The sequence below is a fragment of the Rhipicephalus microplus genome, chromosome 9 (genome assembly GCF_043290135.1).
Source record: "Rhipicephalus microplus isolate Deutch F79 chromosome 9, USDA_Rmic, whole genome shotgun sequence".
NCBI lineage: Eukaryota > Metazoa > Arthropoda > Arachnida > Ixodida > Ixodidae > Rhipicephalus > Rhipicephalus microplus.
The window spans coordinates 107,273,044-107,300,819 of NC_134708.1; the positions used below are offsets into that span (position 1 = coordinate 107,273,044).

The 27,776-nt window shown below is 46.1% G+C and overlaps 1 protein-coding gene across 2 annotated transcripts in view; it reads right to left on the reverse strand.

The window, feature by feature from the left end:
- LOC119163098 (salivary peroxidase/catechol oxidase) overlaps positions 1-27,776 on the reverse strand; it is a 186,440-nt gene that overhangs the window by 912 nt on the left and 157,752 nt on the right. For both annotated transcript variants that reach the window (XM_075874229.1, XM_037415031.2), the window contains exons 6-12: positions 26,089-26,339; positions 25,179-25,270; positions 23,629-23,893; positions 21,738-22,015; positions 20,735-20,904; positions 14,876-14,990; positions 7,532-7,665 (exon numbers count right to left, since the gene is read on the reverse strand). In XM_075874229.1, coding sequence (XP_075730344.1) covers positions 7,581-7,665; positions 14,876-14,990; positions 20,735-20,904; positions 21,738-22,015; positions 23,629-23,893; positions 25,179-25,270; positions 26,089-26,339 — 1,256 coding nt within the window. In that variant the 3' untranslated portion in view covers positions 7,532-7,580. The remainder of the gene's footprint in view (positions 1-7,531; positions 7,666-14,875; positions 14,991-20,734; positions 20,905-21,737; positions 22,016-23,628; positions 23,894-25,178; positions 25,271-26,088; positions 26,340-27,776) is intronic.

A 27,776-nucleotide genomic window follows, 5' to 3' on the forward strand; every position in this document is an offset into this window, starting at 1 on the left:
GTTTGTGCTCTGCCACTTTACCTACACCGTTGCCATGCACAACTGGCTTAGGTAGGAGTGGGACAAGCTCGACGTGATTATTAGAAAGATCGTCAAGGAAGCACTGGGGCTTCCCGTACGCACACACACCGAGAACTTGCTCGCGCTCGGTGTGCACAACTCTGCTGCCGAGATAGCGGAAGCGCAGCAACGCTCGCAGCTGGCTCGCTTGTCCACTACGACGGCTGGTCGGCACATACTTGGCGAGCTAGGTTTTAACCCAATGGAGCTGGAAACAAATAACGTATATCAAAACATATACAGGAAAACGTCATTGTTAGACCAATACCACGCAACACTCACCCTGTGCACAATGAGGGACGTCGTCGGGCAAGGGCGATGGCTCTACTGAAGCAACTAGGAAAAGGTGGCGTAAATGCAAGTTTCGTTGACGCTGCAGCATATTGAGACTGCAAAAAGTTCGCAGCGATGGTCGTGGACCAGACGGGCTCGACTACGAACTGCGCCACGGTACGCACAACGAATCCCCAGGTGGCCGAACAAGTGGCCATCGCACTCGCTCTGCTAAATGGTCAGTGTGAAGAGGTGTACAGTGACTCCAAATCCGCAGTCAAATCCTTTTAAAAAGGGCCGCATATCAACACAGGCAGCCAGGATCTTGAACAACATAGGCAGCCAGGATCTTGAACCAGCGATAGGATTGTCACTCACACCATACATTGGCTCCCCGCGCATGTCGGCTCCGTAAACGGCGTTGCACTGAACTCGAACGAGGCGGCCCACACAGCAGCGCGCGCACTCACTGACCGCGCTGCTCTCGACCTGGGCGACGGCTCCAATGCCGACGACGTGGAGCATAAAGACACACCTACTACACACAACGAGATTACCAAGTATTACTACATGGCGAGGAGGGCATTCCCAATGCCACATTCAAAACTCAATAAAGCACAGGCCGTCTCGTTGCGCTTACTTCAAACCCATTCGTACCCGTCGTTAGCATACCTAAATGCAATTTATCCTCAGAAATTCCCAGATGCCGCCTGCGCCGCTTGCGGGCAGACCACTACGTTAGCACACATGCTCTGGGAGTGCGGGTCGCTCGGACCGACTTGTAGCAAACCCGAGTGGGATGCGCTTCTGCGCAGCCCAGAACTTGAGGACCAAATCCTGGCCGTCCAGTGTGCCCGCGACAGGGCCGTCAGGCTAGACCTGCCGGTCCCCACGTGGGAGCAGCCGGGTGACGCGTGGCAACCTCAGCGTCTGCACTGGACCATAATAAAGTTGTTCTCACTCACTCACTCATAACGTGGTGGTTCGAGACATACTCCTGGTATCATCCAGGCCAAATTGGATTCTGTTCGCATCTGGGCACTGAGGATGGCTTTGCCTACCTCTCATTCATGGTTCTCGTTGGAGGTCGATCTCGACAGATTTGCACCATTCTGTGTATGGACATCTGTAAAACATATCAGTCCTAATGCTATTGTAGAAATTTTACACTGACTCAAGTTTGCCAGCAGAGTGTGCGCGTTTGTTAAAGCCTTTCTTCACAATCGTGGCTTCTCCATTCGCCTAGCTGGTCAGAAAGTTGGAAAGCTTGTTTCCTATAGAGGTGTACCACAAGTATCTGTGCTCGCACCACTTCTTTTTAACGAGGCCCTGCTCCCACTGGCATGGAAGCTGGCGGTAATACACCACGCAATATACATTATGTATGTAGACGACATCACTCTTTGGAAAGCGCACCCTACAATCAGCTGCCAAGAACAAGATTTGCAGGAGGCACTCGACATAAACCACAACTAATGCACCAAGGTTAGTCTCGAAATCTCCGAAAAAACGAAGTTCGTGGCGGTTGCGAGCAGTTATGAAAGTCATAACCTGGGTGTCTGGCCTCTGCAGGTAATTTTGAATCAGCAGCCACTACCAGAAGCCTCAGATCTCCGCGGGATTCGCCTGAAAATTCACGCCACCGAATCTGCAGGACCTGGGGTCAAAAGTGCCAAGCAGCAGGCGTCAGAAAATGTACACCTCATATGAAGGATTGCGAAGAAATCTGGTGGTGCTAATTCCAACATTACTCGCCTCACTGACCGTTCGATATTGCAGCCAAGGCTCGTTTACCTTGCTCAGTTTCATCACCTAACGCTGGCAAAGTGGGCACGTCTAGAGTCGGTCAACCATGAAGCCATGCGTGCCATAACTGGACGGCCACGCATCACTCCACTGATAGCACTTCAACAGGAGTCCCAACAAAACACAATTGATGAATTAGTACATCAGCGTCGCTGTGCGCGCAACCTCAAGCCATCAACGTTCTGTTCTACTGCTGCATTGGCAAGGAACATGGGCAAAAAAGTTCACCACACACCTTCAGAGACGACCACTAATGCCCCGTGGAACAAAATGCAACTGACTGAAAACAAACCCCTTCGTCACCTTTACAGCGCAGTTTTACGCCAGGCGAACGCCCAAGTATTCCTCCTGCTTCGTACAGATAACCTACATGCCGCTACTGTCGTCGCTTATATGGATGCCAGTGCGAGCGGCATCACCATTCATGCCACTCTTAAATGTCCATTAATACCAGAGGCTGGCCAGACATGCTCATATTTTGTGGATCCTGCACCGCCGGCTCACCTTGCTGAGCTGGCCGCCATGCGTGATAGAAAGGCAGCGCTGCTACCTCTTCTACAAGTAGCAGATGCTCTCAGCTCATCATTCGTACAGACTCGACGCAAGCTATTCACGATATATGACGAGTCTATCGCTCTACGTCACTCTCGGATACTATTCGCGTTCTTGCGTCTTCCGCATCTGTGCAAGTACGTGTTCAGAGGGTTCCACGGGCCGCTTTCCCGGACCTTTTAAAAGCTGATTCGGCAACTCAGCCTCAAGTTGCACCACACCCGCTACCGCATTTTCCTAAGGACGCTCAAGAAAGATGCTCCGAGAAAAAGAAAGCCTCTGGTGTGCCACACGAGCGTTTAAACCTCCGCGTGGATCACACCTCTTTGGTGGTTTAACACGCCATGAGAAGTTGCGGATGCTTCGTGTTGGGGTTGCACTTACCCCATCCGTGACCACCCTTTGGGCGCGACAGTACTGAGGCTCATATGGCACATCATACCCATTTTGTGACGCCCCAATCCAAGATGTAACTACCTCACACTTACTGTGGACCTGCACTGGTCTACAATTAAGTCGTTGCCGCCACCTCCATACAACATGTCTCAGGCCTGGCCGACCACCCGACTTTGACCACTGGCTTCGCTGGCCACACCACCGTTTCTACTAGAGTTTAAAAGTGAAAAAAATGCGTATGTGTATTTTTCAATAAGAAATTATTATGCCTTAGGGCAGACTTTTCAAATAAGTTCAAAAAAAAAGAACGTTGCTCGTTTACGTATGCCCCACTGTCAGAACGGTGTCTTCGTCTTCGGCGGAGTGCTCGTCGCCATCCAGCTATTTCGTCAACACCCTGAAGAAGCTTGTGATGAATTTCACTCACGAATGACTGTCTAAGCAGACGAAATAAATTAAATGCAGTGTAATTATTTAAACGTGGCCGTCTTTCGAAGCACAAGCGCAACCGTACTACTTGGCGCAGTAGCTCCACCTCTGTAGCTTTCTTTTCATTGGCAAGAAAAGTTGTCCGCGAGTATACAAGACAAAAAATATACACTTATATAAGTGACAAAAGCTTTTGAACCACGTGAAACATTTGCCATGATTTTAACACACAGCGGCAACTTATGGCAAATAGCAAGTCAATAAGTCAATATACATGACGACTAGAGGTAACAAGAATGCAGCAGTGGTGAAAAACAGGGCACTGTAAATACACTAGGTATGATGTTGTGAGAGGAATATGGAAAGGGGTCATGGTTCCAGGTCTGACGTTCGGCATAGCGGCCTTGTGCATGAGATCAGAAGTTCAAGCAATATTAGAAATTAAGCAACGAGGAATAGAGAGGCTTGCCTTAGGATCTCACGGGAATACACCAAATCAGGGAGTACAAGGTGATGTGGGATGTACATAATTTAAGGGCAGGGAAGCCAGCAACAAGATAAAATTTGCGAAGTGATTGAGAGAAATGGGGGAGGATTGTTGGACTAGGAATGTTTTCAGCTACTTGTAAATGAAGAATGTCAATACAAAACGAAGGAAGCGAACCAGGAAATTGACGGGTAAATAATTAGAAAATAGCAGGGGGCCAAACGAAAAAGAACTGTCAGTTTAGAAGGAGGTGAAGGAAACGGACACTGACATGTGGGGAATCGGCATGATTAAGAAGTCCGCACTAGAGATCTATCGAACTTCTAAGCACGTAATTGCCAAGGAAAGGATCTATGATAATACTCGGGTAGTTCTCTACTGTTTGAGGTCAGGACGGGAGTATTGGGAACCAAGACATATCGGGCCAAATACGAAGGGGTAGACGCGGTATGCAGTGCGTGTGGAGAGGAAGAAGAAACTGCCGAACACTTGATAATGTTCTGTAAAGGGCTTCACCCAATAGTTCAGGGTGATGGCGCAGTGTTTTTCAAAGCACTGGGGTTTGGAGACAGCGAGGGCAAAATAGGCTTTGAGCGGGTAGAATTAACTAGAAGGAGGTTATATGATTGGTGGCTAAAGTTAAGGCACGAGTGAAAAATAAACCCTTCACTGCAAAGTACCAGCATGGCATGTAAATCATTTTTTCTGTGGAGTCAAGGCATGTAAGCATGTGTGTGTTTGATTCGATTTTCATTGTATTTTATTTCTGCAGGAAAAAATGTATTACTGTGTTATCTGTATTATATGATTGTTTTTCGTTTTTTTTATGTTGTTACCTCAGAGCTGACCTGTATACTTTTTTATGTTGCACATTGTATTGGACCGTCCACTAGCCACTTTAGGCTATCGGTCCAAATAATCCCTGTAATTACATATATCTATTCATGAAAATAAAGTTTCATTGAATTGAATTGAAAAAAAAAAGACCTCAACTTGACTATTTAGAGGAAAAAAAGATTAATCTAGTTGTTGGTTCACTAAGTATTATGGCTAGGCGGCGTTAGCCGCCACCCACTTTGAACGGTACAGCCACATCAATCAATCAAATCAATCAATGTTAGCTTTGGCTGCTTTGTCGGGCCACCGCAGGCTCCTGTAGAGCGGCAGCTGGGGTTACTTGAAACGTGCGTTTGCTCCCTGGTTCAAGCAGACGTAATATTACAAGGTTAGTTCGTGGACAACCTGAACAGAGCGTTAGCATGGGAGATGCAAAGAATGACGCCTTTGGAGCGCACCGCTTACAGCTTCGGCAACCCGAGGCGAAACAGTGGCAATCCGTTCTCCGCTTCGACATGTCACAAGCAACATGTTTGTTGGTACGGGATATCTCACGAGATACTGACCCTATCACGATACTTGTGCAGCAATGGCACACGTGCATTAGAGTAGCTTGTTAGAAGTGTAAATGCAGAAATCCGGCCTGAAAGAGACGTTCATAAGCTTCGCTCTCTTACGCAACAACACTGATTGAGAAGCGCACCCACGGACTTGGGAAATAAAAAAAGCGCATAGATCTCGTGTGCACTAAGGACCTTTCTCTGGCCGTTGATGGGCCTATCGTGTGTATCACTTGGGCTAAAAATTATTTTGAACATCTGCGAATGACAAGAAAGCAACAGCATTATGCCTCCAGTTTATGGTATTGGCCTTAACGCGTAGTTTGAAACGTGCGCATGAGATAAAAGTGACATGGGGTAACACGATACTACATGTAACACATGAAAAGAAAGAAAAGCAGCGTTTTTTTACTTTGGCATGTTTTGTTGAACTGACACTATCCCTTATGATAGCCCGTATCTATGCCTCTCTGCGCGCTTTGGTCTGTCGGAAATCCGAATGCGTACACTCGCGGCCAAGATTAACAATTTCCACAGAAATGTGGTCCCAACACCTTCTTGGCATCGCAGCTCCTTGCAGCCTGGTCACTCGCTGAAGAACACCAGCTCAAACACAAGCAGCACACATCACAATCCGAAGAGCCTGGTGGCACACAGAGAATGATGCAACATTCGTTGTTTCTCGTCGAAGCACACTAATGCTGCAAAGACTGCAACGCTTATATTACGCGCCGCGGCATGCCGGCGTTGGTTGCATCGTGCAGCAACACGGCGCACAACGCAACAAGCGTCATCGCCCCGTTGACGTATGCGGTAGAGGTTCAAGGCCTTGACGAAGTTTCTTTAGGTGGCGGTGTCTCAACGCGCCAAACTCACGCATATACCCACACACACGCAATGACTGACTCTCGCGCTGCCCACGCTATCGAGAACATGCTGTCGGTGCTCGCTGGCTGACATGAAAAGGCGCAGTGGCACCGCGAGAAATCCCAGTGGCCGTCCGTGTCATTTTGGGCCACCCAGACAGCATCCGCGGCCTGGCGGTTGTGCCACTACAGTATATCCTAGTTCACTATATCCCCGGCTTAAAGAGCTTCGCCCCCAAAAATAGAGAAGATGCCGTTTAAACCTCTTATACTATTCCAGATTTGGGAATTTCGAGCTTAAGAGTGCCATGAGAAGGCCCAATTACGTCTGCCAAATTCACTACGCTACGCGCCGCGGAAATAGGTCAATTTTCAAGATGACTGCTTTTTGCCCTTCGTCTCGATGGCGGGCTTCCCAGGGTGAAGGGGATGACATACACAGTTTAACAGTTTGAATGCAGAGCGTTGGAAAAAAAAATGTAACAACGACAGCGTTGACCCGACGAATGCGAAAAATAAATGTCAGGTTTCCATCAGTAATCAAACCCAAGTATTCCGCGTGGCGTTAAAGCATTTCACCACAGAGCCACGCCAGGTCTCGGAACTACTTTGAAAATAGACGCTAACGTTCGTTAACCGTCAGTTGTGGTTGCACGGCTGGGTATGGAATTTTATAAAGATTACATATGTACTCCCATGATACCACTGTCACGTTGGCTTAACGGCCATTTTAGTTAGGTGCGATGTGCTGAAGTTGATTTATGTGGCAGTGTCCAGGGCTACCATACTCGCGAGCACCAGCGCTTCATGTTACCTTGCGTTTCTGATGCTGCTAATATCCATGTTGCTGCAGTTGGCATCATTCACATCTGTTAAGAATTGGTTATATAAAACATATGCAACAGTTTAAGGTATCTCTGTGCAATCATTTGTACGTATCGTTAGCCTCGCTTCGTAACGTCTCGCTTAATAGAAAAAATACAACACAGCCACCTCCCATCCACATAACATCGATTCCCAAGGTACGTGGGATCGGCCAAACTTTTTTATTTGTTTGAATGGTTTTGTCTTTCTGGCACAACGATGGGGATAGTTCCAACGCATAACGATATATACTAGATGTACTGTTTAGATAAAATGTTCGGTACAACTTTACAAGTGCAGTTTGATCTAGAGCTATGACTTCGTCTCCTAACTATCGTCTCCCACCCCAGTCTCAATGTTTTCCTATTGTATCCTGATGAGGCGTCATCTTAAATATTCACCTGTGGCATGCGCCCTTGTAGATGACCGCCGGTAGAGAACGAGTCCAAGCTAGCGATCCCAGCCCGCGGCCGAAGCCCTTGTCCAGTACCTCAGGTCGGTGTCCGGGAGAAGCTCACACGGGATCAGAGGGTTCCTGCATTCATCACCACTTCCTTCAAACACTATAGCAGAGGCACGAAGCAAAAACAAAAGAAAGAAAAAATAATGTGCAGCCGTTATAAGAGTCTTACGAGAATTTACACAGAGAACTCCGCATTTTCACCTTCAAGTGAACATCGAGATGCGCACAATTCGGTGCGTTTGCTTGTGTTTCTTCCCTATTTCTGAATGCGGCGTGACTACCAGGCGTCCGACAATAAGTTCTAACTCAACGTGTTTTAGAAGCCTTACTTATGCCCTTGTCAACGGGTGAGCTTAGCCTCTCTTATACCCAACTGCAGTTAGTGGACGAAACCACAGTTACCCTAAACAAGCCAGAGGCGCTGTCACACGTTTGCAGTACGGACAAGCTTGTGTGCACGTAGGGTAACACAACTTTAGCTTTAGCTAGGTCCGACGTTGAAGATGTCTAGTGTCATAAGTAGCAAATGATGGCACAAGTTAAAGAACTACGCCATTCCGCGCAAAAAAAGAAAACGATTCCTCTTCAACGCGCCGAATCGACGTGGTAGGTACCAAGACGCGCAGCATCGCGCCTCGGTAGCTGCTGCGTGGTCAAGGTGGAGGCTTAATTAAAATAGCAAGTCTTGCGTGGCAGTTATTATACACATAATATATCTCCCCAAAAATGTAACTGCTGCATCGTCGCAATGGTCCAGTTGACAGCCGAGCTGCTCGCGTCCGAGATGGAGGCCACTGTCTTGGTAGTTAACGGCGCTTACAGGAGTTTCCCACCTCCGTTTACGAAAACGGTCGTTAGTAAAATGACTTCGATTAGGGTTTTCACGTGACCAGGTACGATTCCCGTTTGACTTAATGGCCGTCGTACTTAACTGTGGTTATACTACCCATGTGACAAAGGCATTAGATGCGTTACAATAGAAAGTGAAGTGTTGGCTAGAAGCAAGCAGCAACCGAAAATAGAAACCAGAAACGAATATAAGAAACTAGACGTCGTGAACTGCAGTGCCACCATGGAGATGAGGACGGTGGCATGAAGGACGAACAAGACGCTTTCTTTTATCATGCTCGCCTATGGCGCTGTGGTTACCCATGCGTCACCAACTCGCCCAAGTGTTCACGTTATTAGACTGCACGTAGCCATTAACCGCAAATTACTTGACCCATTAGGTTCATGGAAGTACGAAGATGTTGAGTCTGCTACTATGAATAAATGCAGCTAATACTGGATCGGATGAACGAAGTTCCTCGGTGGGTACCTATTGGATTCGGTGTAGTCGACAACCCAAATTAACAAAACTAACTTGTGTAACAAACCAGATTTAACAATGACTTTTCAGAGAAATCAGGTATAAAAATGTGATTTGTTTCTAATTTATAAATGCGCACCTTTTCCCGAATAGAGAACGTGGGACAATGAAATTCTTAGTCGACAGTCAGCGCTTATATAGTATTTGTTTTACTTTTATGTGCGTGCTTTTTTTGGGAGGGAGAGGGTAGTGTTGGGGTGGGTGGGGGGCTAATGCATTTCACAGTAGGCTAACAATCGAGCGCGCGTTATAAGGGTATTGCGTCCGAGCATCTCGGCGCACAAGTCACAGCTTTAGCTTCACTTTGACGCAGCGGCGCGCCACTTTGTCTCACTAAACAACATACTGAGCAGTCACTAGCGCTTTTGTTGTTACTCGCTTTTGTGAGTTTTTGATTGAGACGAAACAAATCAGTGAGAATATTGCGACCCTCTCGCTTAGCCTGGTCGACAAGAGGGCAAAGGGGACACGATGTCGGAAATGTCCTCGAGCCATTTTCGTGGACTACTTGTACGTATAGGTGTGGGCAAGGGTCATATACAATGTCGCGCTTGTTATTTCGTGGTTAAAGCACTTCCTTCAGTATCGGTGGCCTTAAACCACCGAAGAGAGCTTGAACACTGAGGAAAGCGACCTTATTTATTGTAAGAGCAATCTCTATTATATACGTCTTTTACTGGTGCATCAGAATTATCACCGTGAGCGACGTGAAGGCCTTCTTCCTTCAAGCGAGGCGAGAGAAGTGCCCTCGTCACCGAATGTCTAACGCCCCGCTGCGGTAGTCTAGTGGCTAAAGCACTGAGCTGTGCTGACCGGCAGGTCGCGCGGTTGAATCCCGGCCTCGGTGGTTACATTTTCTATGGAAGAGAAAATGCTGTAGGCCCATATGTACACGCTCATATTGGGGTGCACGTTAAAGAGCCGCTGGTGGTCTTTAATCTGTGGTCTTAAAAACCTGACAAGGCTGTGGAATTAAAGAACCACAGCCTTTTTCCCCTTCTACTGAATTGACTGGCGGGATGTTTCCTCTGTGCGTGAGAAGACATCGACTGCAGGCCTCGAGAGCGTCGCCATATGGTCGCATGCATGCTTCGTGCGACGGAGATAGTCAGCTCGTTTCAACTCTGCTTCAGGTGCATTTGTCACCACCGCTTGTGTGGTTTTGTTCGCGCGTCGAAGTTCCGATGGGCGGGGCACCGATATCGATGTGGAGTTTCTACGGAGAATGAGAGCGACGGCAACAAGCCACCGAGAGCACCGATGTAATTTCCGTCCCCGTAAAATTGTTCCTGCTTGGTGAACTTGGGAAGTACTGTGATAGCGGCGAGTACGATATAGCCTGTCATCGATCGATAACCTCATAATGAGAAAATGAGGGCTTCTGCACACATGCCGATGTATGCATAGTGTGTTTTGCACTTAGGGGAAATCTCAGAGCGTCTTACATCGTGGTGCGACCAAGGCTGCCGTCACATGCCGGCACGCAGCTCGTGCGTCCGCTCTCACCCGAGGGACATGAGAGTTTTAGTACTGCGTACGCTGCGTACGTGGCGGCGTTGCGTACGTAAGGACGCCACGTTCTGCGTAGTGCGCATGCGCAGACCGCAACGCGCACGTGTCGCGTTACGTACGCAGCCGCTACGTACGCACGCATGATATGCGTGCGTACGTACGTATGAGCTGATCGCGCCGCTCTCGAACAAGTTCGCGACAGCGCGAGACTTCGTTTTGCAAAATGGCGGCATCGAAGGCAAGCACCGACCGGCTCTGTGGCTTAAAATATGGCCATAATCTGGCTATAACACTTGGATTGGCTCACATTGGCTGTCAACAACACGTGCTTCTATTTCGATCTACCAGATGATGCAACACGCTTCACGCTCGTTATGTACGCGGGTACTACGGCGTACTAAAAGCCGATTAGTGGCAAACGACGCCACGTAACGCAAGGCGCTTGCGTGATGCGTACGTAGCACCATTCCGCAGTACTAAAATTTTCTATAGTGACAAACCCCGGCGTCTGTTACGGCAGCATGCACATGCACGCGCCTACAGGTCATACTGCGTGCCATGCGTTCAAACTGAAACAGGCTGTACATTTGAACATTATCACTGGAGCTCTCATTTAATCTAACATTTTAAAGATTTAGCGCCGAGTCCCAGAGAGGCTTCCGTGCGTGAGCCTATACGCTCTTTGCATTTTGCACGGGTTTGGCGGAAAGTACTATGCAATACATTGATCTAGCGAACGTAAGTCGCTTTGGGTCATCATCATCATCATCATCAGCCTGACTACATCCACTGCAGGACAAAGGCCTCTCCCATGTTCCGCCAGTTAACCCGGTCCTGTGCTTGCTGCTGCCAATTTATACCCGCAAACTTCTTAATCTCATCTGCCCACCTAATCTTCTGTCTCCCCCTAACCCGCTTCCCTTCTCTGGGAATCCAGTCAGTTACCCTTAATGACCAGCGGTTATCCTGTCTACGCGCTACATGCCCTGCCCATGTCCATTTCTTCTTCTTGATTTCAGCTATGATATCCTTAACCCCCGTTTGTTTCCTAATCCACACTGCTCTCTTCTTGTCTCTTAAGGTTACACCTACCATTTTTCTTTCCATTGCTCGCTGCGTCGTCCTCAACTTAAGCTGAACCCTCTTTGTAAGTCTCCAGGTTTCTGCTCCGTAGCTAAGTACCGGCAAGATACAGCTGTTATATACTTTCCTCTTGAGGGATAGTGGCAATCTACCTGTCATAATTTGAGAGTGCTTGCCGAATGTGCTCCACCCCATTCTTATTCTTCTAGTTACTTCAATCTCGTGGTTCGGCTCTGCGGTTATTACCTGCCCTAAGTAGACATAGTCTTTTACAACTTCAAGTGCACTATTACCTATCTCGAAGCGCTGCTCCTTGCCGAGGTTGTTGTACATTACTTTCGTTTTCTGCAGATTATTTTAACCCTTTCAGCCCTGAATTTTTTATTTTGGTCAGATACACTTTTTGCGCGCGTTTTCTTGTAGTTATGACCTCACAAGACTACAAGCAAAAAATTGAGCCACTGGTACAAGCATTTTCGGAATAATTAACGTGGCATCAAATTAGGTAATTAGGGCCCAGTGATTGGAAAATGAAAAAAGTGGCTTGTTTTTTCTGCCAATTAATGGTGCACACAAAATAGAAACCAGCGTTTTACTTTTCAGCCTAATACTCACTGAAACAGCTTCGGTACGTTGTCCCGAAAATGGCGCTTACCCGCCTCAGTTCACGCGCCTCGGCTTCACGGAAGACCTCGTTCACGCTTCTTCTTCTTTGTGGCTTCTACCTTCACAAACGTGCCACAATATTGTTGTCAATTGCAGTGGGAATCATTGAAGAACTATGCCCCCAAGAATGAGCTGTATTGGTTACGTTTCCGAGATGCTAGGGAAAATATTGTGCGTTGGTGTCAATTGACACCGCCAGGGCCGAAAGGGTTAAGACCCACCTTTTTTCTCTCCTTGTCTAACTCTGTAATCATGAGTTGCAATTCGTCCCCTGAGTTACTCAGCAATGCAATGTCATCGGCGAAGCGCAGGTTACTAAGGTATTCTCAATTGACTCTTATCCCTAACTGTTCCCATTCTAGGCTTCTGAAAACCTCCTGTAAGCACGCGGTAAATAGCATTGGGGAAATTGTGCCCCCCTGCCTTACACCCTTCTTGATTGGTATTCTGTTGCTTTCTTTATGAAGCACTATGGTAGCAGTTGATCTCCTGTAGATTTCTTCCAGAATGTTTATATATACTTCATCTACGCCCTGATTCCGCAGTGTTTGCATGACGGCTGATATTTCTACTGAATCAAACGCCTTCTCGTAATCTATGAAGGCTATGTATAGTGGTTGGTTATACTCTGAGCATTTCTCTATTACCTGATTGATAGTATGAATGTGGTCAATGGTTGAGTAGCCTGTTCGAAATCCTGCTTGTTCCTTTGGTTGATTGAATTCTAATGTTTTCTTTACCTTAGCAATTACCTTTGTAAATAGCTTGTACACTACAGAGAGCAAGCTGATCGGCCTGTAATTCTTCAAGTCCTTGTCATCTCCTTTTTTATGTATTAGGATGATGTTAGCGTTCTTCCAAGACTCTGGTACCCTTCCCGTCAGGAGACACCTCGTAAACAGGGTGGCTAGTTTTTCTAACACAATCTGTCCTCCATCTTTCAGCAGATCTGATGTTACCTGATCCTCACCAGCAGCTTTGCCTCTTTGCATGCTCTCCAAAGCTTTTCTGACTTCTTCTATGATTACTGGTGGGGTGTAATCTGGGTTACTGCTAGTTCTTATAGTATTAAGGTCGTGGTTGTCTCGGCTACTGTACAGATCTCTGTAAAACTCCTCCGCTATTTTAACTATCCTATCCATATTGGTAGTTATTTTGCCTTCTTTGTCCCTTAGTGCATACATTCGACTTTTGCCTATCCCAAGTTTCCTCTTCAATGCTTTGACACTTCCTCCGTTTTTCAGAGCGTGTTCAATTCTCTCCATGTTATACCTTCTTACATCGCATACCTTACGTCTATTAATCAACTTCGAAAGCTCTGCCAGTTCTATTTTGTCTGTTGTACTTGACACTTTCATGATTTGACGCTTCCTAATTAGGTTCTTCGTTCCCTGGGAAAGCTTGCCAGTGTCCTGTTTTACTACCCTGCCTCCAACTTCCACTGCACACTCCGTAATGATACTCGTCAGATTATCATTCATTGTATCTAAGCTAAGGTTGGTTCCCTCACTAAGAGCCGAGTACCTGTTCTGCAGCGACACTCTGAATTCCTGTACTTTCCCTCTCAGTGCTAGCTGATTGATTGGCTTCTTGCTTATCAGTTTCTGTCATTCCTTCTTCAAGTCTAGGCGAATTCTAGACCGTACCATTCTATGGTCACTGCATCGTACCTTGCCAATCACTTCCACATCCTGCACGATTCCAGGGTGTGCACTCATTATAAAGTCTATTTCGTTCTTATTTTCGCCATTAGGGCTCCTCCATGTCCACTTGCGGCTTTCTCGTTTTCGGTAGAAGGTATTCAAAATCCGTAAATTATTGCGTTCTGCGAATTCTACTAGTAGCTCTCCTCTGGCGTTTCTAGTACCGATGCCATAATCTCCTACTGCCTGGTCTCCAGCCTGCTTCTTCCCTACCTTTACATTAAAGTCGCCCATCACTATAGTATATTGTGTTTTTACCTTACTCATTGCCGATTCCACGTCTTCATAGAAGCTTTCAACTGAAGCGTCATTATGGCTGGATGTAGGCGCGTAAGCCTGTACTACCTTCATCTTGTATCTTTTATTTAGTTTAATTACGATACCTACCACCCTTTCATTAATGCTACAGTATTCCTCTATGTTGCCAGCTATGTTTCTGTGAATTAAAAACCCCACTCCCAGTTCTCTTCTGTCTGCCAAGCCCCTGTAGCAAAGGACGTGCTCATTTTGTAGCACCGTATAGGCCTCATCTGTCCTCCTAACCTCACTGAGCCCTATTATATCCCATTTAACACTCTCTAGCTCCTCGAGTAGTACAGCTAGACTTCCCTCACTAGATAAGGTTCTAGCGTTAAACGTTGCCAAGTTCAGGCGCTTTGGGTAACCGACACTAAAATTGTCTAATAAGTCCTTCTCATGCGTCGCGCGTACAATCCGATCGGACAGTTCGCAAGCACTCAAGAAGGTTCTGCTGTGTTAAGGCAAGGCTTGAATGCTGTACACCATGCAGAGAAGCATGGCAGCTCTTTCACAAAGAAAGATGTGCACAATACAAGGCAAGGACGGGTGCAGATATACCAAAATTCAAAGTGCTCTAAACTGGAGTAGCACACACCGTGTGCATTTGCCGAGTACAAAACGCGTGACAAGTTGAATGACCGAGTCTTACGAGACGGAGTCGGGCCTGAGAAGGGCGTGCCTCTGAATGACCATCCAGTCCGGCTCATCCGCATTGGCGCACAGCAGCTTGGCCAGGCTGAACTCCGACACTTGCTGCAGTTGAGCTGAGAAAGAAAGAATAATGAAACGCGGTTGGTCTCTTGTATTAGATACCTGGAAATGTCTCCGCGCTAATGCGAAGAAAGCGGCTGCGCTTTTTAAACATTAGGTAGGTATATACGATGTTTATTTGATTATTTATTAATTATTTATTCACTTATTGCATACTGCTTGTCCCATTAAGGATTATTGCAGGAAGGGCACAACTTGGCATATAAGATTAGCATATAAAATTATATTTAGTATATAGAACTCAGTTAATTGGTAGTTTCCGCTCTCTAATAAATAAGTATCTCTCTACAAGGGAATTATAGGGGCTCACAATTTGGAGTCCATAGGTTCAACCGAGGGTCAGAGCCTCTTCCGTGCGCTATTTATTCCTTCATAATTTTTGGTGAGCTGTAGGCAGAAATAATGATATTGGGGGTTTTTATGTCCCAAAATCACGATGTGATCATGAGGGACGCCGCACAGTATATACACGCACAGTACGTGGGCCTCTGCCATTTTGACTACATCGAAATTTGACGGCCTCGACCGGGATCGAACCCGCCACCATAGGGTCAGCAGCCAAGCACCTCAGCCACTGATCCACTGAGGCGAACGTGCAGTGGCTCATGATGCTGAATTATGGCACGGCCATTTGCAATGGGTTGGAAGCATTGCGATGCGTATTGTGTGATACGTAGCACAATTCGCGTCGCGTGACGCGTGGTTGTTATTTTAATCTTCTACCACGTCATAGTCCTTACCCACAAACGCCTTTATAAGGCGGCGAAGTAGCGTCGTGCCACAACATGCTGTGAGATGGAATAGTGGACTGCCACGAAGATGCCCCAGGTTCGAACACCGCTTAATATTTGGTATTTTTTTTATTATGCAGGACACCTTCCGCGGCAGGGTGGCAGTGGCGGCTCCAAAAACGACCCTCGTTGTGATCTCATCGCAACTTTCTCTTTAATAGAAACATTTCATGCATGCTAAGACAACTGCGAATGCGCCAAGCTTGGTAGTTAACAATGTCGGTTTCGTTAACTTTGAAAATAGCATCTGAAAATAAATATATTGAATGCAATGGGTATAAAGTTTGTTCAGCGACGTTGAATACTTTCATATATGGTGAGATAAACTGTTGTCTAATTTTTTCCCCTTTTACTTAGGGGTAAATGAAATTACATGCTCGGCAAAACTTGCCCGAAACTTGATGTATTGTGCGAAAACAAACATCAGTGTCTTTTTTGGTTTTTATGTTTTATAACGTTGATTGTACGTCCCATACATAAGTGATGTTTATCAAAAACAACATCTATTGTTTGTTTGATCGGATAAACCATATCGTAGGGGAATTGATACTCTTGTTAGAATTGTGTTAGCAAAGTTTCTTTCGTTATAAAACGACAATGCTTTATGCCGGGGTCCACCAAGACTTCAGTGGCATACCTCTGTCAGAGAAATGACGTCGAAAAAAATACTCATGGTCAGAAAAAAAAAGTTGCGTGAACGGGAGGGGAACCCACGTCCAAAAAGTCGGCGACAACAGCTGCCGGGTACGTTATCCGATGCGCCGTGGTCACATACCTTGTAGGCCTTAAAAACACGCCATTCGCATCTATCTCTGCCCTATCACAGTGCTATTAGTAAAATGCAGGGATGCATCATGGCAGCGACATCTACTATTAGTTCCTTCAGTATTTGTTTCTAGGCGTCCGTCCGATTCGGCAAGCTTCCAATACGAGAATTGCAATTTTTTTGCGCATTGACCCGCCACCAGGTTCCGACCTTACCGTAGGCGTCACTCGTAGCATCCTTGCATACCGAAAATAGCTATGCAACGCATAGAGCATCTGCCTGCGTCATCTGGATGTAACTCCGCGTTCCCTGCTTACGCTCGCCCCACGAAAAATTGTGTCCACGCGACGTGGGAGCAACCAGCATCAGTCTTGAACTGTCGAACTTCATAAAGTCATTCATGTCCTAATAGGAAAGAGAACGAGTGCTGGGTTTCCCTTTAATTGCGCCGTGGCGTTCAATAACTCTAACAAGCCTTGGGTAGGCGATGTTAGTCCTGGTTTGGCGTACAATCAGTCATGCTCTTGTGGCTATCCACGGCTTTCTTTGGTTCAGCTTTATCCATTAACAGTTAGCACAGGCATCCATGGCCACAACAGTATGTTTGATCAATAATCATCGACGTAAGTCATCGGGATGGAGATGTATCACCAAGTGTCAACGTAGGTGCGCTTACAATAGACGGCACTTTGGCTGTCAAACACAAGGACAGTGTATGTAAGCTTTGTTATACCAACGTTCAGTACACAATGGTCTACTACTGTAAGGAGAAGTCTTACTTTCCCGTTACATCGAATTCGGTGCCGGAGGCATCAACCACGTTTTTTTTTTATTCTCTGGCGTGTATTTGTGCTTGTTTTATGTTTTGTGTGATGCATCAGGTGTGTCCTATCGGTGTACTCTGTCGTGCAAAAAAAAATATATATATAAGGGCGCAGCGACCACCGTCCAGTCATACACAAAGCTTGTTGAGCGCAGTGGTGCAGTGGTTCCGATTCTCGGCTGCTGAACCCAAGCCCACGGATCTGATGACGGCTCCGGCAACGGCATTTTAATGTAGGTGAAATGCTAAAATCCCGTGTACTTTGCGATAGCAGAGCACGTTAAAGAAAGCCAGGCTGCTAAAGTGTTTCTGAGCCCTCCAGTACGGCGTCTGTAATAATCACATCGCAGTTTTGGCAAGCACAACCCGAGATGTGCTTATTACACATAAATTTAAGTCCCGTATTTACTTCTACCAAACCAAATTCCGCTTGTTATGATACACCCCACAGCTGTGGCCTAGTGGGTAAAGCCACTAGCACAGAACTCGGCTGCTGACGCGCAGGTTGCGGGATTGAATCTCGGCTGCGGTGGCTGCACTTTCGATGGAGGCGAAAATGCTATAGGCCCGTGTGCTCAGATTTCGGTGCACGTTAAATAAACCCTGGTGGAAGGAATTTCCGGAGCCCTTGACAACGGCGTCTCATATGATCATATGATGAGTCATGATCATATGATGATTTTGGGACGTTAAACACCACATATCAATGAATGAATCAATCAATCAATCAAAGCTTCATATGATTGGATTTTAATCAGTGTGTGACATTTCTATTCAGATCTGTTCGGCATAAATCCCTTTTTAGGAGTGCGAGGAACCTTCCATTGCAGAAAAACAAAGAGGTGCTATTGTGACGTCCGATTGTTGGGTTTTCCTTGTTGGACGTACCAGCCAGACCTAATAAGGGTTTTGTCAACAGTCGTCGAAATTCTAATGCTGTCCCATTTCTCACTCTGTTGTTTTTCCTTCGTGTCATGGACGTCGTTTAGTACTCCCTTGACCCGATCCTATATCACAGGCACCTCGCGCAGCCGTTACCATTGTGACCAGAACAAAAAGCCTCGCCTTTTCGCAATACTTTTAGGCCGGTGCGAACTCGCACTATGCTCAAGGCCGTTCTCATAATCCAAGTAAGAGGCTTTCGCTTGGACGGCGAGATGGCGTGTGCATGTTCTAAACTACTCGTTGGATAACATTTGAGGCCACGGCCAACCGTGAGAGTGCGACCTGCGCTGACATTAGTGGACTTTTCCTGCTGTAATACACAATATGCAATAGGGTCATGACGAGAGATCTTCCCTGAGCAATAATGTTACGGTGTTAATAGGACAGATACAAGAGTGATCAATACTGCACAGACAGCGATACACAACACTTGCTTGCGATCGAGAACAGTTACAGAAAGAAATTGACTAAACAATGTGTCGACTGCAATTCTATACTTTTTGTAAGGTGTCTTAGAAGGTCACTTGACAGAGAACCAGGTAAATGTTTTTAGTGGCGTTTCCGGAGGCGCTAGCCTCATTCATCGCCTGGCTCACTACTCGAGGTGTCGGGTGATGATTACGGTCACATAAGCACACATAATAATTCACGGTCACAAACTGAAAAAAATACTTCAGTGTGCAATGTGAGGATCCCACATCGCATCCTAAATTCATGCGACGTCATCTACCATTTTTATGAGCCCTTTTCATAATGGTGTAAAGAAACAAAAGGGTGGCTGCCGTCCACGTGCTGTTTCTAGCAATCGTTTATTGTAATACGCCTTTAATTCTTATTAATAAAATAAAATGCATGTAGCATGTTCTTATACAACGTCAGACCACCTCGGTGGAACGTTGGCTATGGTGCTAAGCTGCTGATCCGTAGGTCGCGGCTTCGGTCGTGGCGGTCGTATTTAGATGGACGTGAAATAGTTGAGGCCCGCGTACTGAGCGATTCCAGTGGATGCTACAGAACACCATACGGGCAAATTTACGGAGCCCTTCATTACGGCGTCTCTCATAATCAGTTGTGTTTCTGGGGGCGTAATTCTTCAGCTAAACTAGTTATTATCAACGTGCAGCCCTCAGTTAATGTAAAACGCGAGTGCGTATCTTGCCTCGTACCGCGCATGGCGCATGGTGCAGTGGCGAAATATGAAAAAAAAATAGTGCCGCTGTCCCATCTATTTCCTACACTCCCGTCCCGAATATGTTATTAATTTACGCTTTCTTTGATACCTATTTTCTGTCTGGATATTTCAGCGAGTAATGATTGATTTCAATTGGAATTTTGGCTACCACAGTTCCATCAGCCAAAACAGGATAAAGAGGTAAAAAGAAGTTAAAGTGCAACAAGGGGTGCAGGCCTCAGACAAAAAGGCACTAAGATATCGCTCCTGTCATTTTCGCATTTCGCCACTGTGCGCGCAACATGTGTCGTACCGCAGCGGTGGCGTTTCAAGCCACAGCGGTCTCATTTCAATCGAGGGGGAATGGTAGAATTGCGGGTACTGTGCGATGGCAGTGCACGTTAAAGAACACCAGATGGTAGGAAATTCTGGAGCTCTTCACTATACAGCGTCTGTCATATTCATATCGTGGTTGTGGGACGTAAAACCCGAGATGTATATTATTACATGTGTCGTACGATGGTATTTGCCACGCACGCACTTGCTCCATTTCATAAATATGACGGCTGCACATTGATATGTATTGATATGCATGTACTTTGATAGGTATCATATGTTGTACACGCTGCGCCGTCAACATAGGAGAAAGCTGCTATATAGTAACAGCAGCATGGCAGTTACTTATTTTCCGAAAGAGAGCGCATCGGGCTTAATATATACAATGAGAATAGTCAGAACCAAACAGGAAAAGAAAGTTACAAGGAGACTACACTCTTCTTTCTGGAATGCCGATCTTTGTCCCTGTTTTCAACTAGCCACTCCTTATGATACCGCTGGTCTCACCGCTTTCCAAATGCAAAAAAAAAAATAAGTTGTTGCAAGGAAAAGTGTATATTTATCTAGGAACATATCAAAAGTGCCAAAAGTGTCACACTGTTAAGTTTCATTTGTCACTGTCTTCTGGGCACACTGCCATTTCAACATGACGTACATCGGTGGGTAAGGCATGACACTTTTTATCTCATGGGCACAGGTATCAATCATGGTTACGGCTGCCGCATTTTATTGGTGGCTTGAAGCGCAGAGCAACCCAGGGATATGCTCATAATTTGCGTGTACTTTAAATAACCTGTATCACACGATCAAATGCAATCACCTCAAGAACATTTCATTTTTTCAACCTGGAGCCTCGGAAACTCCTGTATTTATCTTTACTGGAGATCAATTTCTATTCTGTGTACCGTCCGTAAGGCCCATGGGTCCCCCGTGGCTGTAGAAGAAGCGGTCTCCTTCCTGGAAGCTGTGAAACTGGCGTCCGATGATGCAGGCAAAGGTGGGACCCACCAGGGCGCCTGGCTTCACCGGCCGCTCCATCAGGCCGCCAACCCAGAGGTCCACGTCGTCGGGGTGCCTGAAGCAGTTGTCAGTCGTAATACATGGGCGCATATCAGTAAATTATAAATTGAGCTAACAAGCAGAAAATAAACTAGTTGAAAGCCCGGCGCTCGCTCGTGTCTTTGGTGTTTTTGTTTTCTCTTGTCCCGACACAAATATTTCGTAAACTAAGCACATACTTGCCCAGGGTTAGGTTATGCGAATACCTAGCCACATTTTCTTTAACTTTTGTTGATGCTTCAGATAGAATTTTTTCGCAAAAACATCCCACATGATGCTTCCCAACAAAAGATTGTCCCACACTCGCCTGCTTGGCTGCAGGTGGCGTTGGCTCTCATTACACCTACAAGGAAGCAATCTTCGTCGTAGCTCCATTGGTGGAGAATCAAAGGCGTAAGTTTAAGGTTACGGGTTCACAACCCCCTGACAGAATGGGTAGCTTTTTTTTGTGCTTTAAAGGCGCCCCCTCCCACTAAAAATAGAAAATTATTTTCAAAATGAATTGGAATTTATACTTCTGACTCAATACCTGCTTTGTCTAAGACCGTTTCGTATTCTTGGGGTAATAAAGCTTCACGATAGTTATAGCTCGAGAACAACAAGACGACACAGAGACAAGAAGGACACGAAGACACGAGCGCTTAGCGCTCGCGTCTTCGTGTTTTTTTTGTCGCTGTGTCGTCTTGTTGTTATCGTGCTATATCTATCGTCATGCCATACAAACTAGCCCATGCTGCCACACTTCTAAATAAAGCTTCAGTTGTGTGAACTATTCCCACAGTTCGTTGAAGTCTACCCAAGTGAGAGTGCAGTGTGTTCGAATTGGATTTCGGAATTCTCAATACTAACTCGTAAAGCTCGGCGAGAACCCTGATGTGGTGAGGCTCCATAAAGGCGTGCAGGTCCTCGAATTCGTACACGTGCCTGCCCAGACAGCGGCGCAACCAGAAGGCGTAGCCCGGAATCGCGTGGTCACGGCCCCGCTGTATGTTGAGCGAGGCTAGGTCCAGGCCTGCCTGGCTGCTCGAGTTACGGTATAGGTGCACGCGCACTGCATCCGACAGGGACGGTCCAGGCACGCGGGCGCGCTGCAGGGCCAAGCCACGAATGAGCCGGTCCACAGTACCCTGAAAGAGATGCGAATCAGCAATCATATATGTAGTGAATTGACGCGTCGGTCAGTTCCCGCATGGTTTAGAACCCCATACTCATCGTCACTGCGACAAACTGATACGTTAGTCGGAATTGCATGGAAACAAAAACATTTTATTGCTGCCATATTCTTATTTAAATGGCTACATAGGTCTCGGGTGTTCGCACACTCCGTGATAACAAAAAAGAGACATAAAATTGGCGCGTGCTCTTTCGTGGCAACCAATGTCACGTCGCTTGGCAAGGTTTTCCAATCTGTCACAACGTACAGACACCACCTGATGCTTACGAGTGAGGGTAAGCTAAAGTGAACTGACAGAACAGCCCTAAATATTTTACGTACCAGTCGGACATCACCATATACCGTTACGGATATGGTGACTCATGTTCCCCTACAAAAAAGGGGTTCAATCTATACCGGCCTCGTAAGACTTTCACGATTCTCATCACCACCACCATCAACATCATCATCACCATAATCATCAGTGCCACCATCACTCTAAACTTATGTTGAATATGTTAAATAAAAGAAGAAAGCATTCACCAATGATCCGGAATTTATTTTACCTAACACAAACTGATTACATTTAAACCATGGGAAGTCTCGTTGCTCCATTAGACTCATGGCCGTTCTCAGCTTCCGTGGTTTTTTCTTGGTATCCGCTCGGTTACCTTCAATCACCACCGGTTCCTCGCCGTACGTATTGTGTTGCCGGCGCAAGTCCATTTCTTCCACTTATTATGAAATAAGGTATCAACTACTGATGTTTTTGTTTGTCAACTTGAACTCTGTTTTCATCTCTTATTATGGAGCCTTAGTGCTTCGTCAGAATACTTTTGCATATTTTTGTAAGTATAGGTAATATAATTACGGGGAATTGAATTGATCAATGAAGTGTCTCGCCTATGCTATGTACAGACCGGGCCACAGTTAAAGACGAATTTTGTATGCAGGTCAAGTCCAGATTCTTTCCTCCTGTGGGGCTGTAGTACCTCAAAGTACCGGTGGTGGACTGCTTTAGAGCCGTGCACAAACAATGCTTGCACACCTCTTAGCAGTTAGGCCACGGAAGTCAAACAGTTCGTTCCATATTGTTTTTTTTTTCTCTATACATAGCTCGTGAGCATTCAACTTAGCCAAATAGTAACTTGACTATTTTCTTGCCCATGGCGACTAAGAAAGCTCTATACGCGTGAGCTAGCACTGTCATGACTGGTCACAGGCAATTGTTTTCGTGAGGCCCTCCATACGATTACAACGCGTGGAAACATGTGGGGTAAAAAGCTATATTATGAAATTGGCGCCCAGGTTTGAGTAACTCTAGGGATCACTGTCGTTATGGTTGCTGGATCTTAACATAATGCTAGATACGCCGTAAGCTTTCTTTGAGACGAGAGCGCTAGCTGAAATTTTGTCCAACTAACCACCACACCCACACCCATTCCAACCCCGGTTTTTGCCTAGCGAAGTTTTCAGACTGCGGCCCGCTAGCGGAGGTGAGCTTGAGACCACTGTTAGTTAGGCAGTTTGAAAGGTGCTCGTCGGAGCCCTCCCTTGAAGAGTGTACCCTGCTGCACTTTGGCTTACCATTTCGTGCAGGTCATCGACCAGAAAATAATGGTCAGCAAGCGAGTAGGGGGTCGCCCTGAACTGTTCGTCAACCAGCGAGAACTGGTCGACCATGCCGTGACCGAAGCGGAAAGCGGCCGTCGCGAACTCCACCAGCACCGACGGGTCTCGTCGGGCGTCGTAGCGGGTGCGCCGTCCCCGTGCAGGAGGGAAACGGCGGCCCAGTACCACGGGGAGGTACTCGTTGTAGATGATGTGCTGGTGCTGTGCTATGACGACACGCCTGCGCAGGAGACCAGCAAGAGCCTAATGTAGCACTCCTCAATTGTTTCGAATGAAGAGGGAAGGAACATAGGAAAGGCAGGGAGTTACCTATACTTTCAGTTGAAGAGAATGAAAAGGAGAGGAGAAACACATAAAGAAAGACATATTTCACAGCCCTCCTATCCACACATACAAAGTACAGCGCATCGTAGGAGTCACTCAATGGTCATTTTTAAAGCCTGAGCAGCACTTCCAGTGCAGATAGGTGAAATCGAAACTACGGGTCAGGGGCCTCCGAAATAATCAGTAGAAAAACTCGGAGGCCAAGTATTTTTGCCATAATTTGCAAATGTCGCCACCTAGTGACACACAACAACAGGGCACATGCGACGTCACTGCCTCTGCGCATGAGCAGCCTAGTCTTCTAAAAAAAGGCCCAATCTGCTGTATTCAGGTACTGCATTTCTCAGAGCAAAAGGAAAAAAAAATATTTGACAACACACACAGAAAAGCCGAAGACCAGTGCAGTGCGCATCCAGTACAGTGTGCTTTTTTGTGCGCATTGTTTCAACGTTTTGCGCTGAGCAGTTGAATAATAAAATATCAGCTAGCCCAATCGCACACAATAATTGAGGTGCCACAGGAAAGCCCACATGTCTTTTTGAGCTGATTAGCTGTGAGGCTAGGCTTCTAAGATATTACCTTCAGTAAAATGTCGATCAGCAAGCCCCCTCAAGGCATGTGAAGAGTTTGGCGATGTTGAAATCAAGCGCAGTGGCAAAAAGAAAAGGATGTTTGGAAGAAGTTGCACATTATTCTACACAGGATCAACCGAAAAGAACAACGCTCATACGCTGCACCATCGAACTCTAGTCGTGGCAACCATTAGAAGGATATTTAATGCTAAACCACTCAATGAGTCGTGGTGTGCGTCAGATGGCTTGCAGTATACGCGACATGTGCCAAGTACTCTTTCGACAGTATTAATCAGACGGAAATTGCCTGAGTGTTTTCCATGTAAGCACCGTGTTAGAAGAAAGTTTGCCAACTAAGAGTTTGACAACTGTTGCGTTAAAAAAAGGTCCACACAAGTTGCTATTCTCAGTGCACGGTCAAAGAAGGACGGCATCTCTCAGGTGAACAGGTAGATCTGTCAGGTCGCAGGTAGCTCTTTCAGGTAGTTTTGCTTGCAGCCCTCCAAAAAAGCAGAAGCACGCAATTTCTGAGCCACAGCATTAAGCTTACAACTGAAAAGCTTTCCCGAAATTCACCACCAATAATAATATTGGCGGAGCTCTGCCCACCTGGCTTCCTGGTAGACAGTCTCGGGGTCCCAGTCGGGATTCAAGCTCTTTAGCTGCTGAGCCACGCGGTTGTGCTGTCGAGCGTACAGAATCTGCAACAGGAGAACATTAATAGCGTACTTGAAGTTTCTATCAAGCCAAACCATGTGCGAGAATTTCGAGGGAACATTAGCATTCCTTTATTTGAGAAACGCATCTCTTGACTTTTTATTAAAGACCACTTTTCCTGCCGACCCTGAAGAACAGCGCTGTCGATTCGAGAAACGAATAAAGCACAGATCTACAAAAGACTCGAACAAGAAGTAGGCCTGAAAGACGTAGGAATAGGCAAAAGTACGAGAACAATAAGTAATTGATATGCTGACATGTCTGAAAGATTGCTCCTCATCCAACACGTCTTGTGGTAACTGCATTTGAGCGGAATTTGCTCTGATCATGCTTTTGGGCATCCTGGTAAAACGTGGACCGTGTAGCGTGCCTTTTTGAGACTTTTTAGGTCGCTATTTGCACTAGGTTGGAGCAACAACCGCAATGTAGACTTTTACCTTTGACCGAATTTCTTAACAGTCCACGTTTAGCAAGATGTAATCATAAAGCGGAATTTGGAAAGTAGATGAGAGGACAAAGATTGCGAACCAATATAGAGCGTGAGATTGTAAGCACGTACCAAGGAACCAATTGGTGCACTGCAGGTGGCTCTACGGATTATGTGTAGGATCCTGTGGAACCCAGAGTTTTTTAACCGTCAGATGTAACTAAAGTTTCAAAAAGCTTTTTCAAACATTTTGGGTGTAACCTGTGCAACTACGGTGTAACTAAGAGCCACGGCAAGTGAAACCCATTGAAGCACGAAAAAAAATCTTCTATTTGGACTTTTAGCTTTCGAATGTCCTTAAAAGCAGAGCTGTACCTGCAACACGGCGATGGCTGGCTGTTGGTTGACCCTGCCATCTCCGGCGCGGAAACAGAAGCTTGCCGTGGCAGGGTCGCTGCAGCCGTCGCGGTCGGGCCGCAGGCTTGGCGGCAAGAGGCCTGCTCCGGCTAGCAGCATCAGCTCCCTGGCATCGGAGTTCCTGAGCGTCTCGTGCTCCGTCTGATCAATGCCGTACACGTGCGAGGCATCCAAGAAGGCGCTCTGCTGGTTCACGAACCGACGCTCGTCTGCAGATTCGACAGCACACCATACCCTTTCTGACAGGCAGAGCTAATTCAGTCTACTCTGTCCTTTTTGCTGTTCGCAAGGTGAACAAACTTGCCAGTACAAAGACATACCAACGAGCCCAGCTGCCATTCTTCAAGTTCACTAGAATTGAATGAATTCACATTCTTAGGTAGTTTGCTAAGGTTTAGTTGCTCGTTAAAGAACGCCAGGGGGTCGAAAGAATACGACGTCTCTTGTAATGCTATCATAGTTGTGCAACGCAAAACTCCAGAAAAATATCGATATTGATCATAAAGCAGCTAATGTGCAGTTTAGAATGAAATGCAAGCAAGACACAGTGAAATAGAGAAAAGGAACAAGTTTGACACTGAATGTAGATTACATTACAGACATGCTAACACCTACTTCACACACAAACACAAACACACGCACACACACACAAAAAAAACTGCTAGGGTGCAGAAACTTGCCCTTCTGATATTGTTCAAGCGCTATTGGTCATATAATATAACAAGATTACATCAAAGCTTCATGAGCAGATGCAGGTCCTTAAAAGTACCGGTCATGGGTGTAGCCAGAAATTTGTTGATGGGGGGGGGGGGGGTTGAAATACGCTTTATGTATGCTAGTTTGCGTGTTTGTACATGTGCGTGTATATAAACGCAAGCAAAACAATTTCGGAAAACGTTTGAGCCCCACACCCCTGCTGGCAACGCCAATGGTATAAGAACTTTATCATACTGGCCCTTTCTTCTTCGTACATTTGTATAAGTAGTAATGCCATCCCTGAACGTAATTAATGCTTGAGCATAAAAACTGCTTAGCAGACGAAGATAAAACAAGCAGCGCTGACTTTCAACAAAGACTTACTAATGAAGCGATGTACACGTGAAGTTTTTATTGTAACGTGATTACATGTGATATGTAAAATTGCTATGCTCTAACGCTTTAGTCAGAACTAAATAGAATGTGATCAGCTTCTGTACACTAAAACTAATATTAGTAAACTTGATAGAGTGCAGTGAAAGGCAGTTGGATTTATGTTTTCAATAATTTTTTTAGAATTAGATTCAGAACTTGTGAAAACTAACCCCATTGAACCACTCTAGCTAGAAGATAGGCTCTGAAAGTGGAATTTTATAAATTTCATTACGCGATCAATTCACCATTAACCTCATCTCAATATCTATCACGTCTGTAAACCAGAACTACGAGTCACCGTAGACAAGGCGCATTAATACTTTACTTTATGAGAACGAACACATTTGATAATTATTTTTTTTCTAGTACAGTAACCGAATGGAATAGGCCATCTTATTGATTCGGAAGTGCGCTTCTCCGCGATGCGTCTTCACCCTACTAATGGCAGTACCAGCCGTGCTTCAAGGAGAGATGAAGTCTTAGATGTGCGTGCTGGGGCTTGTGTATTACCGGGT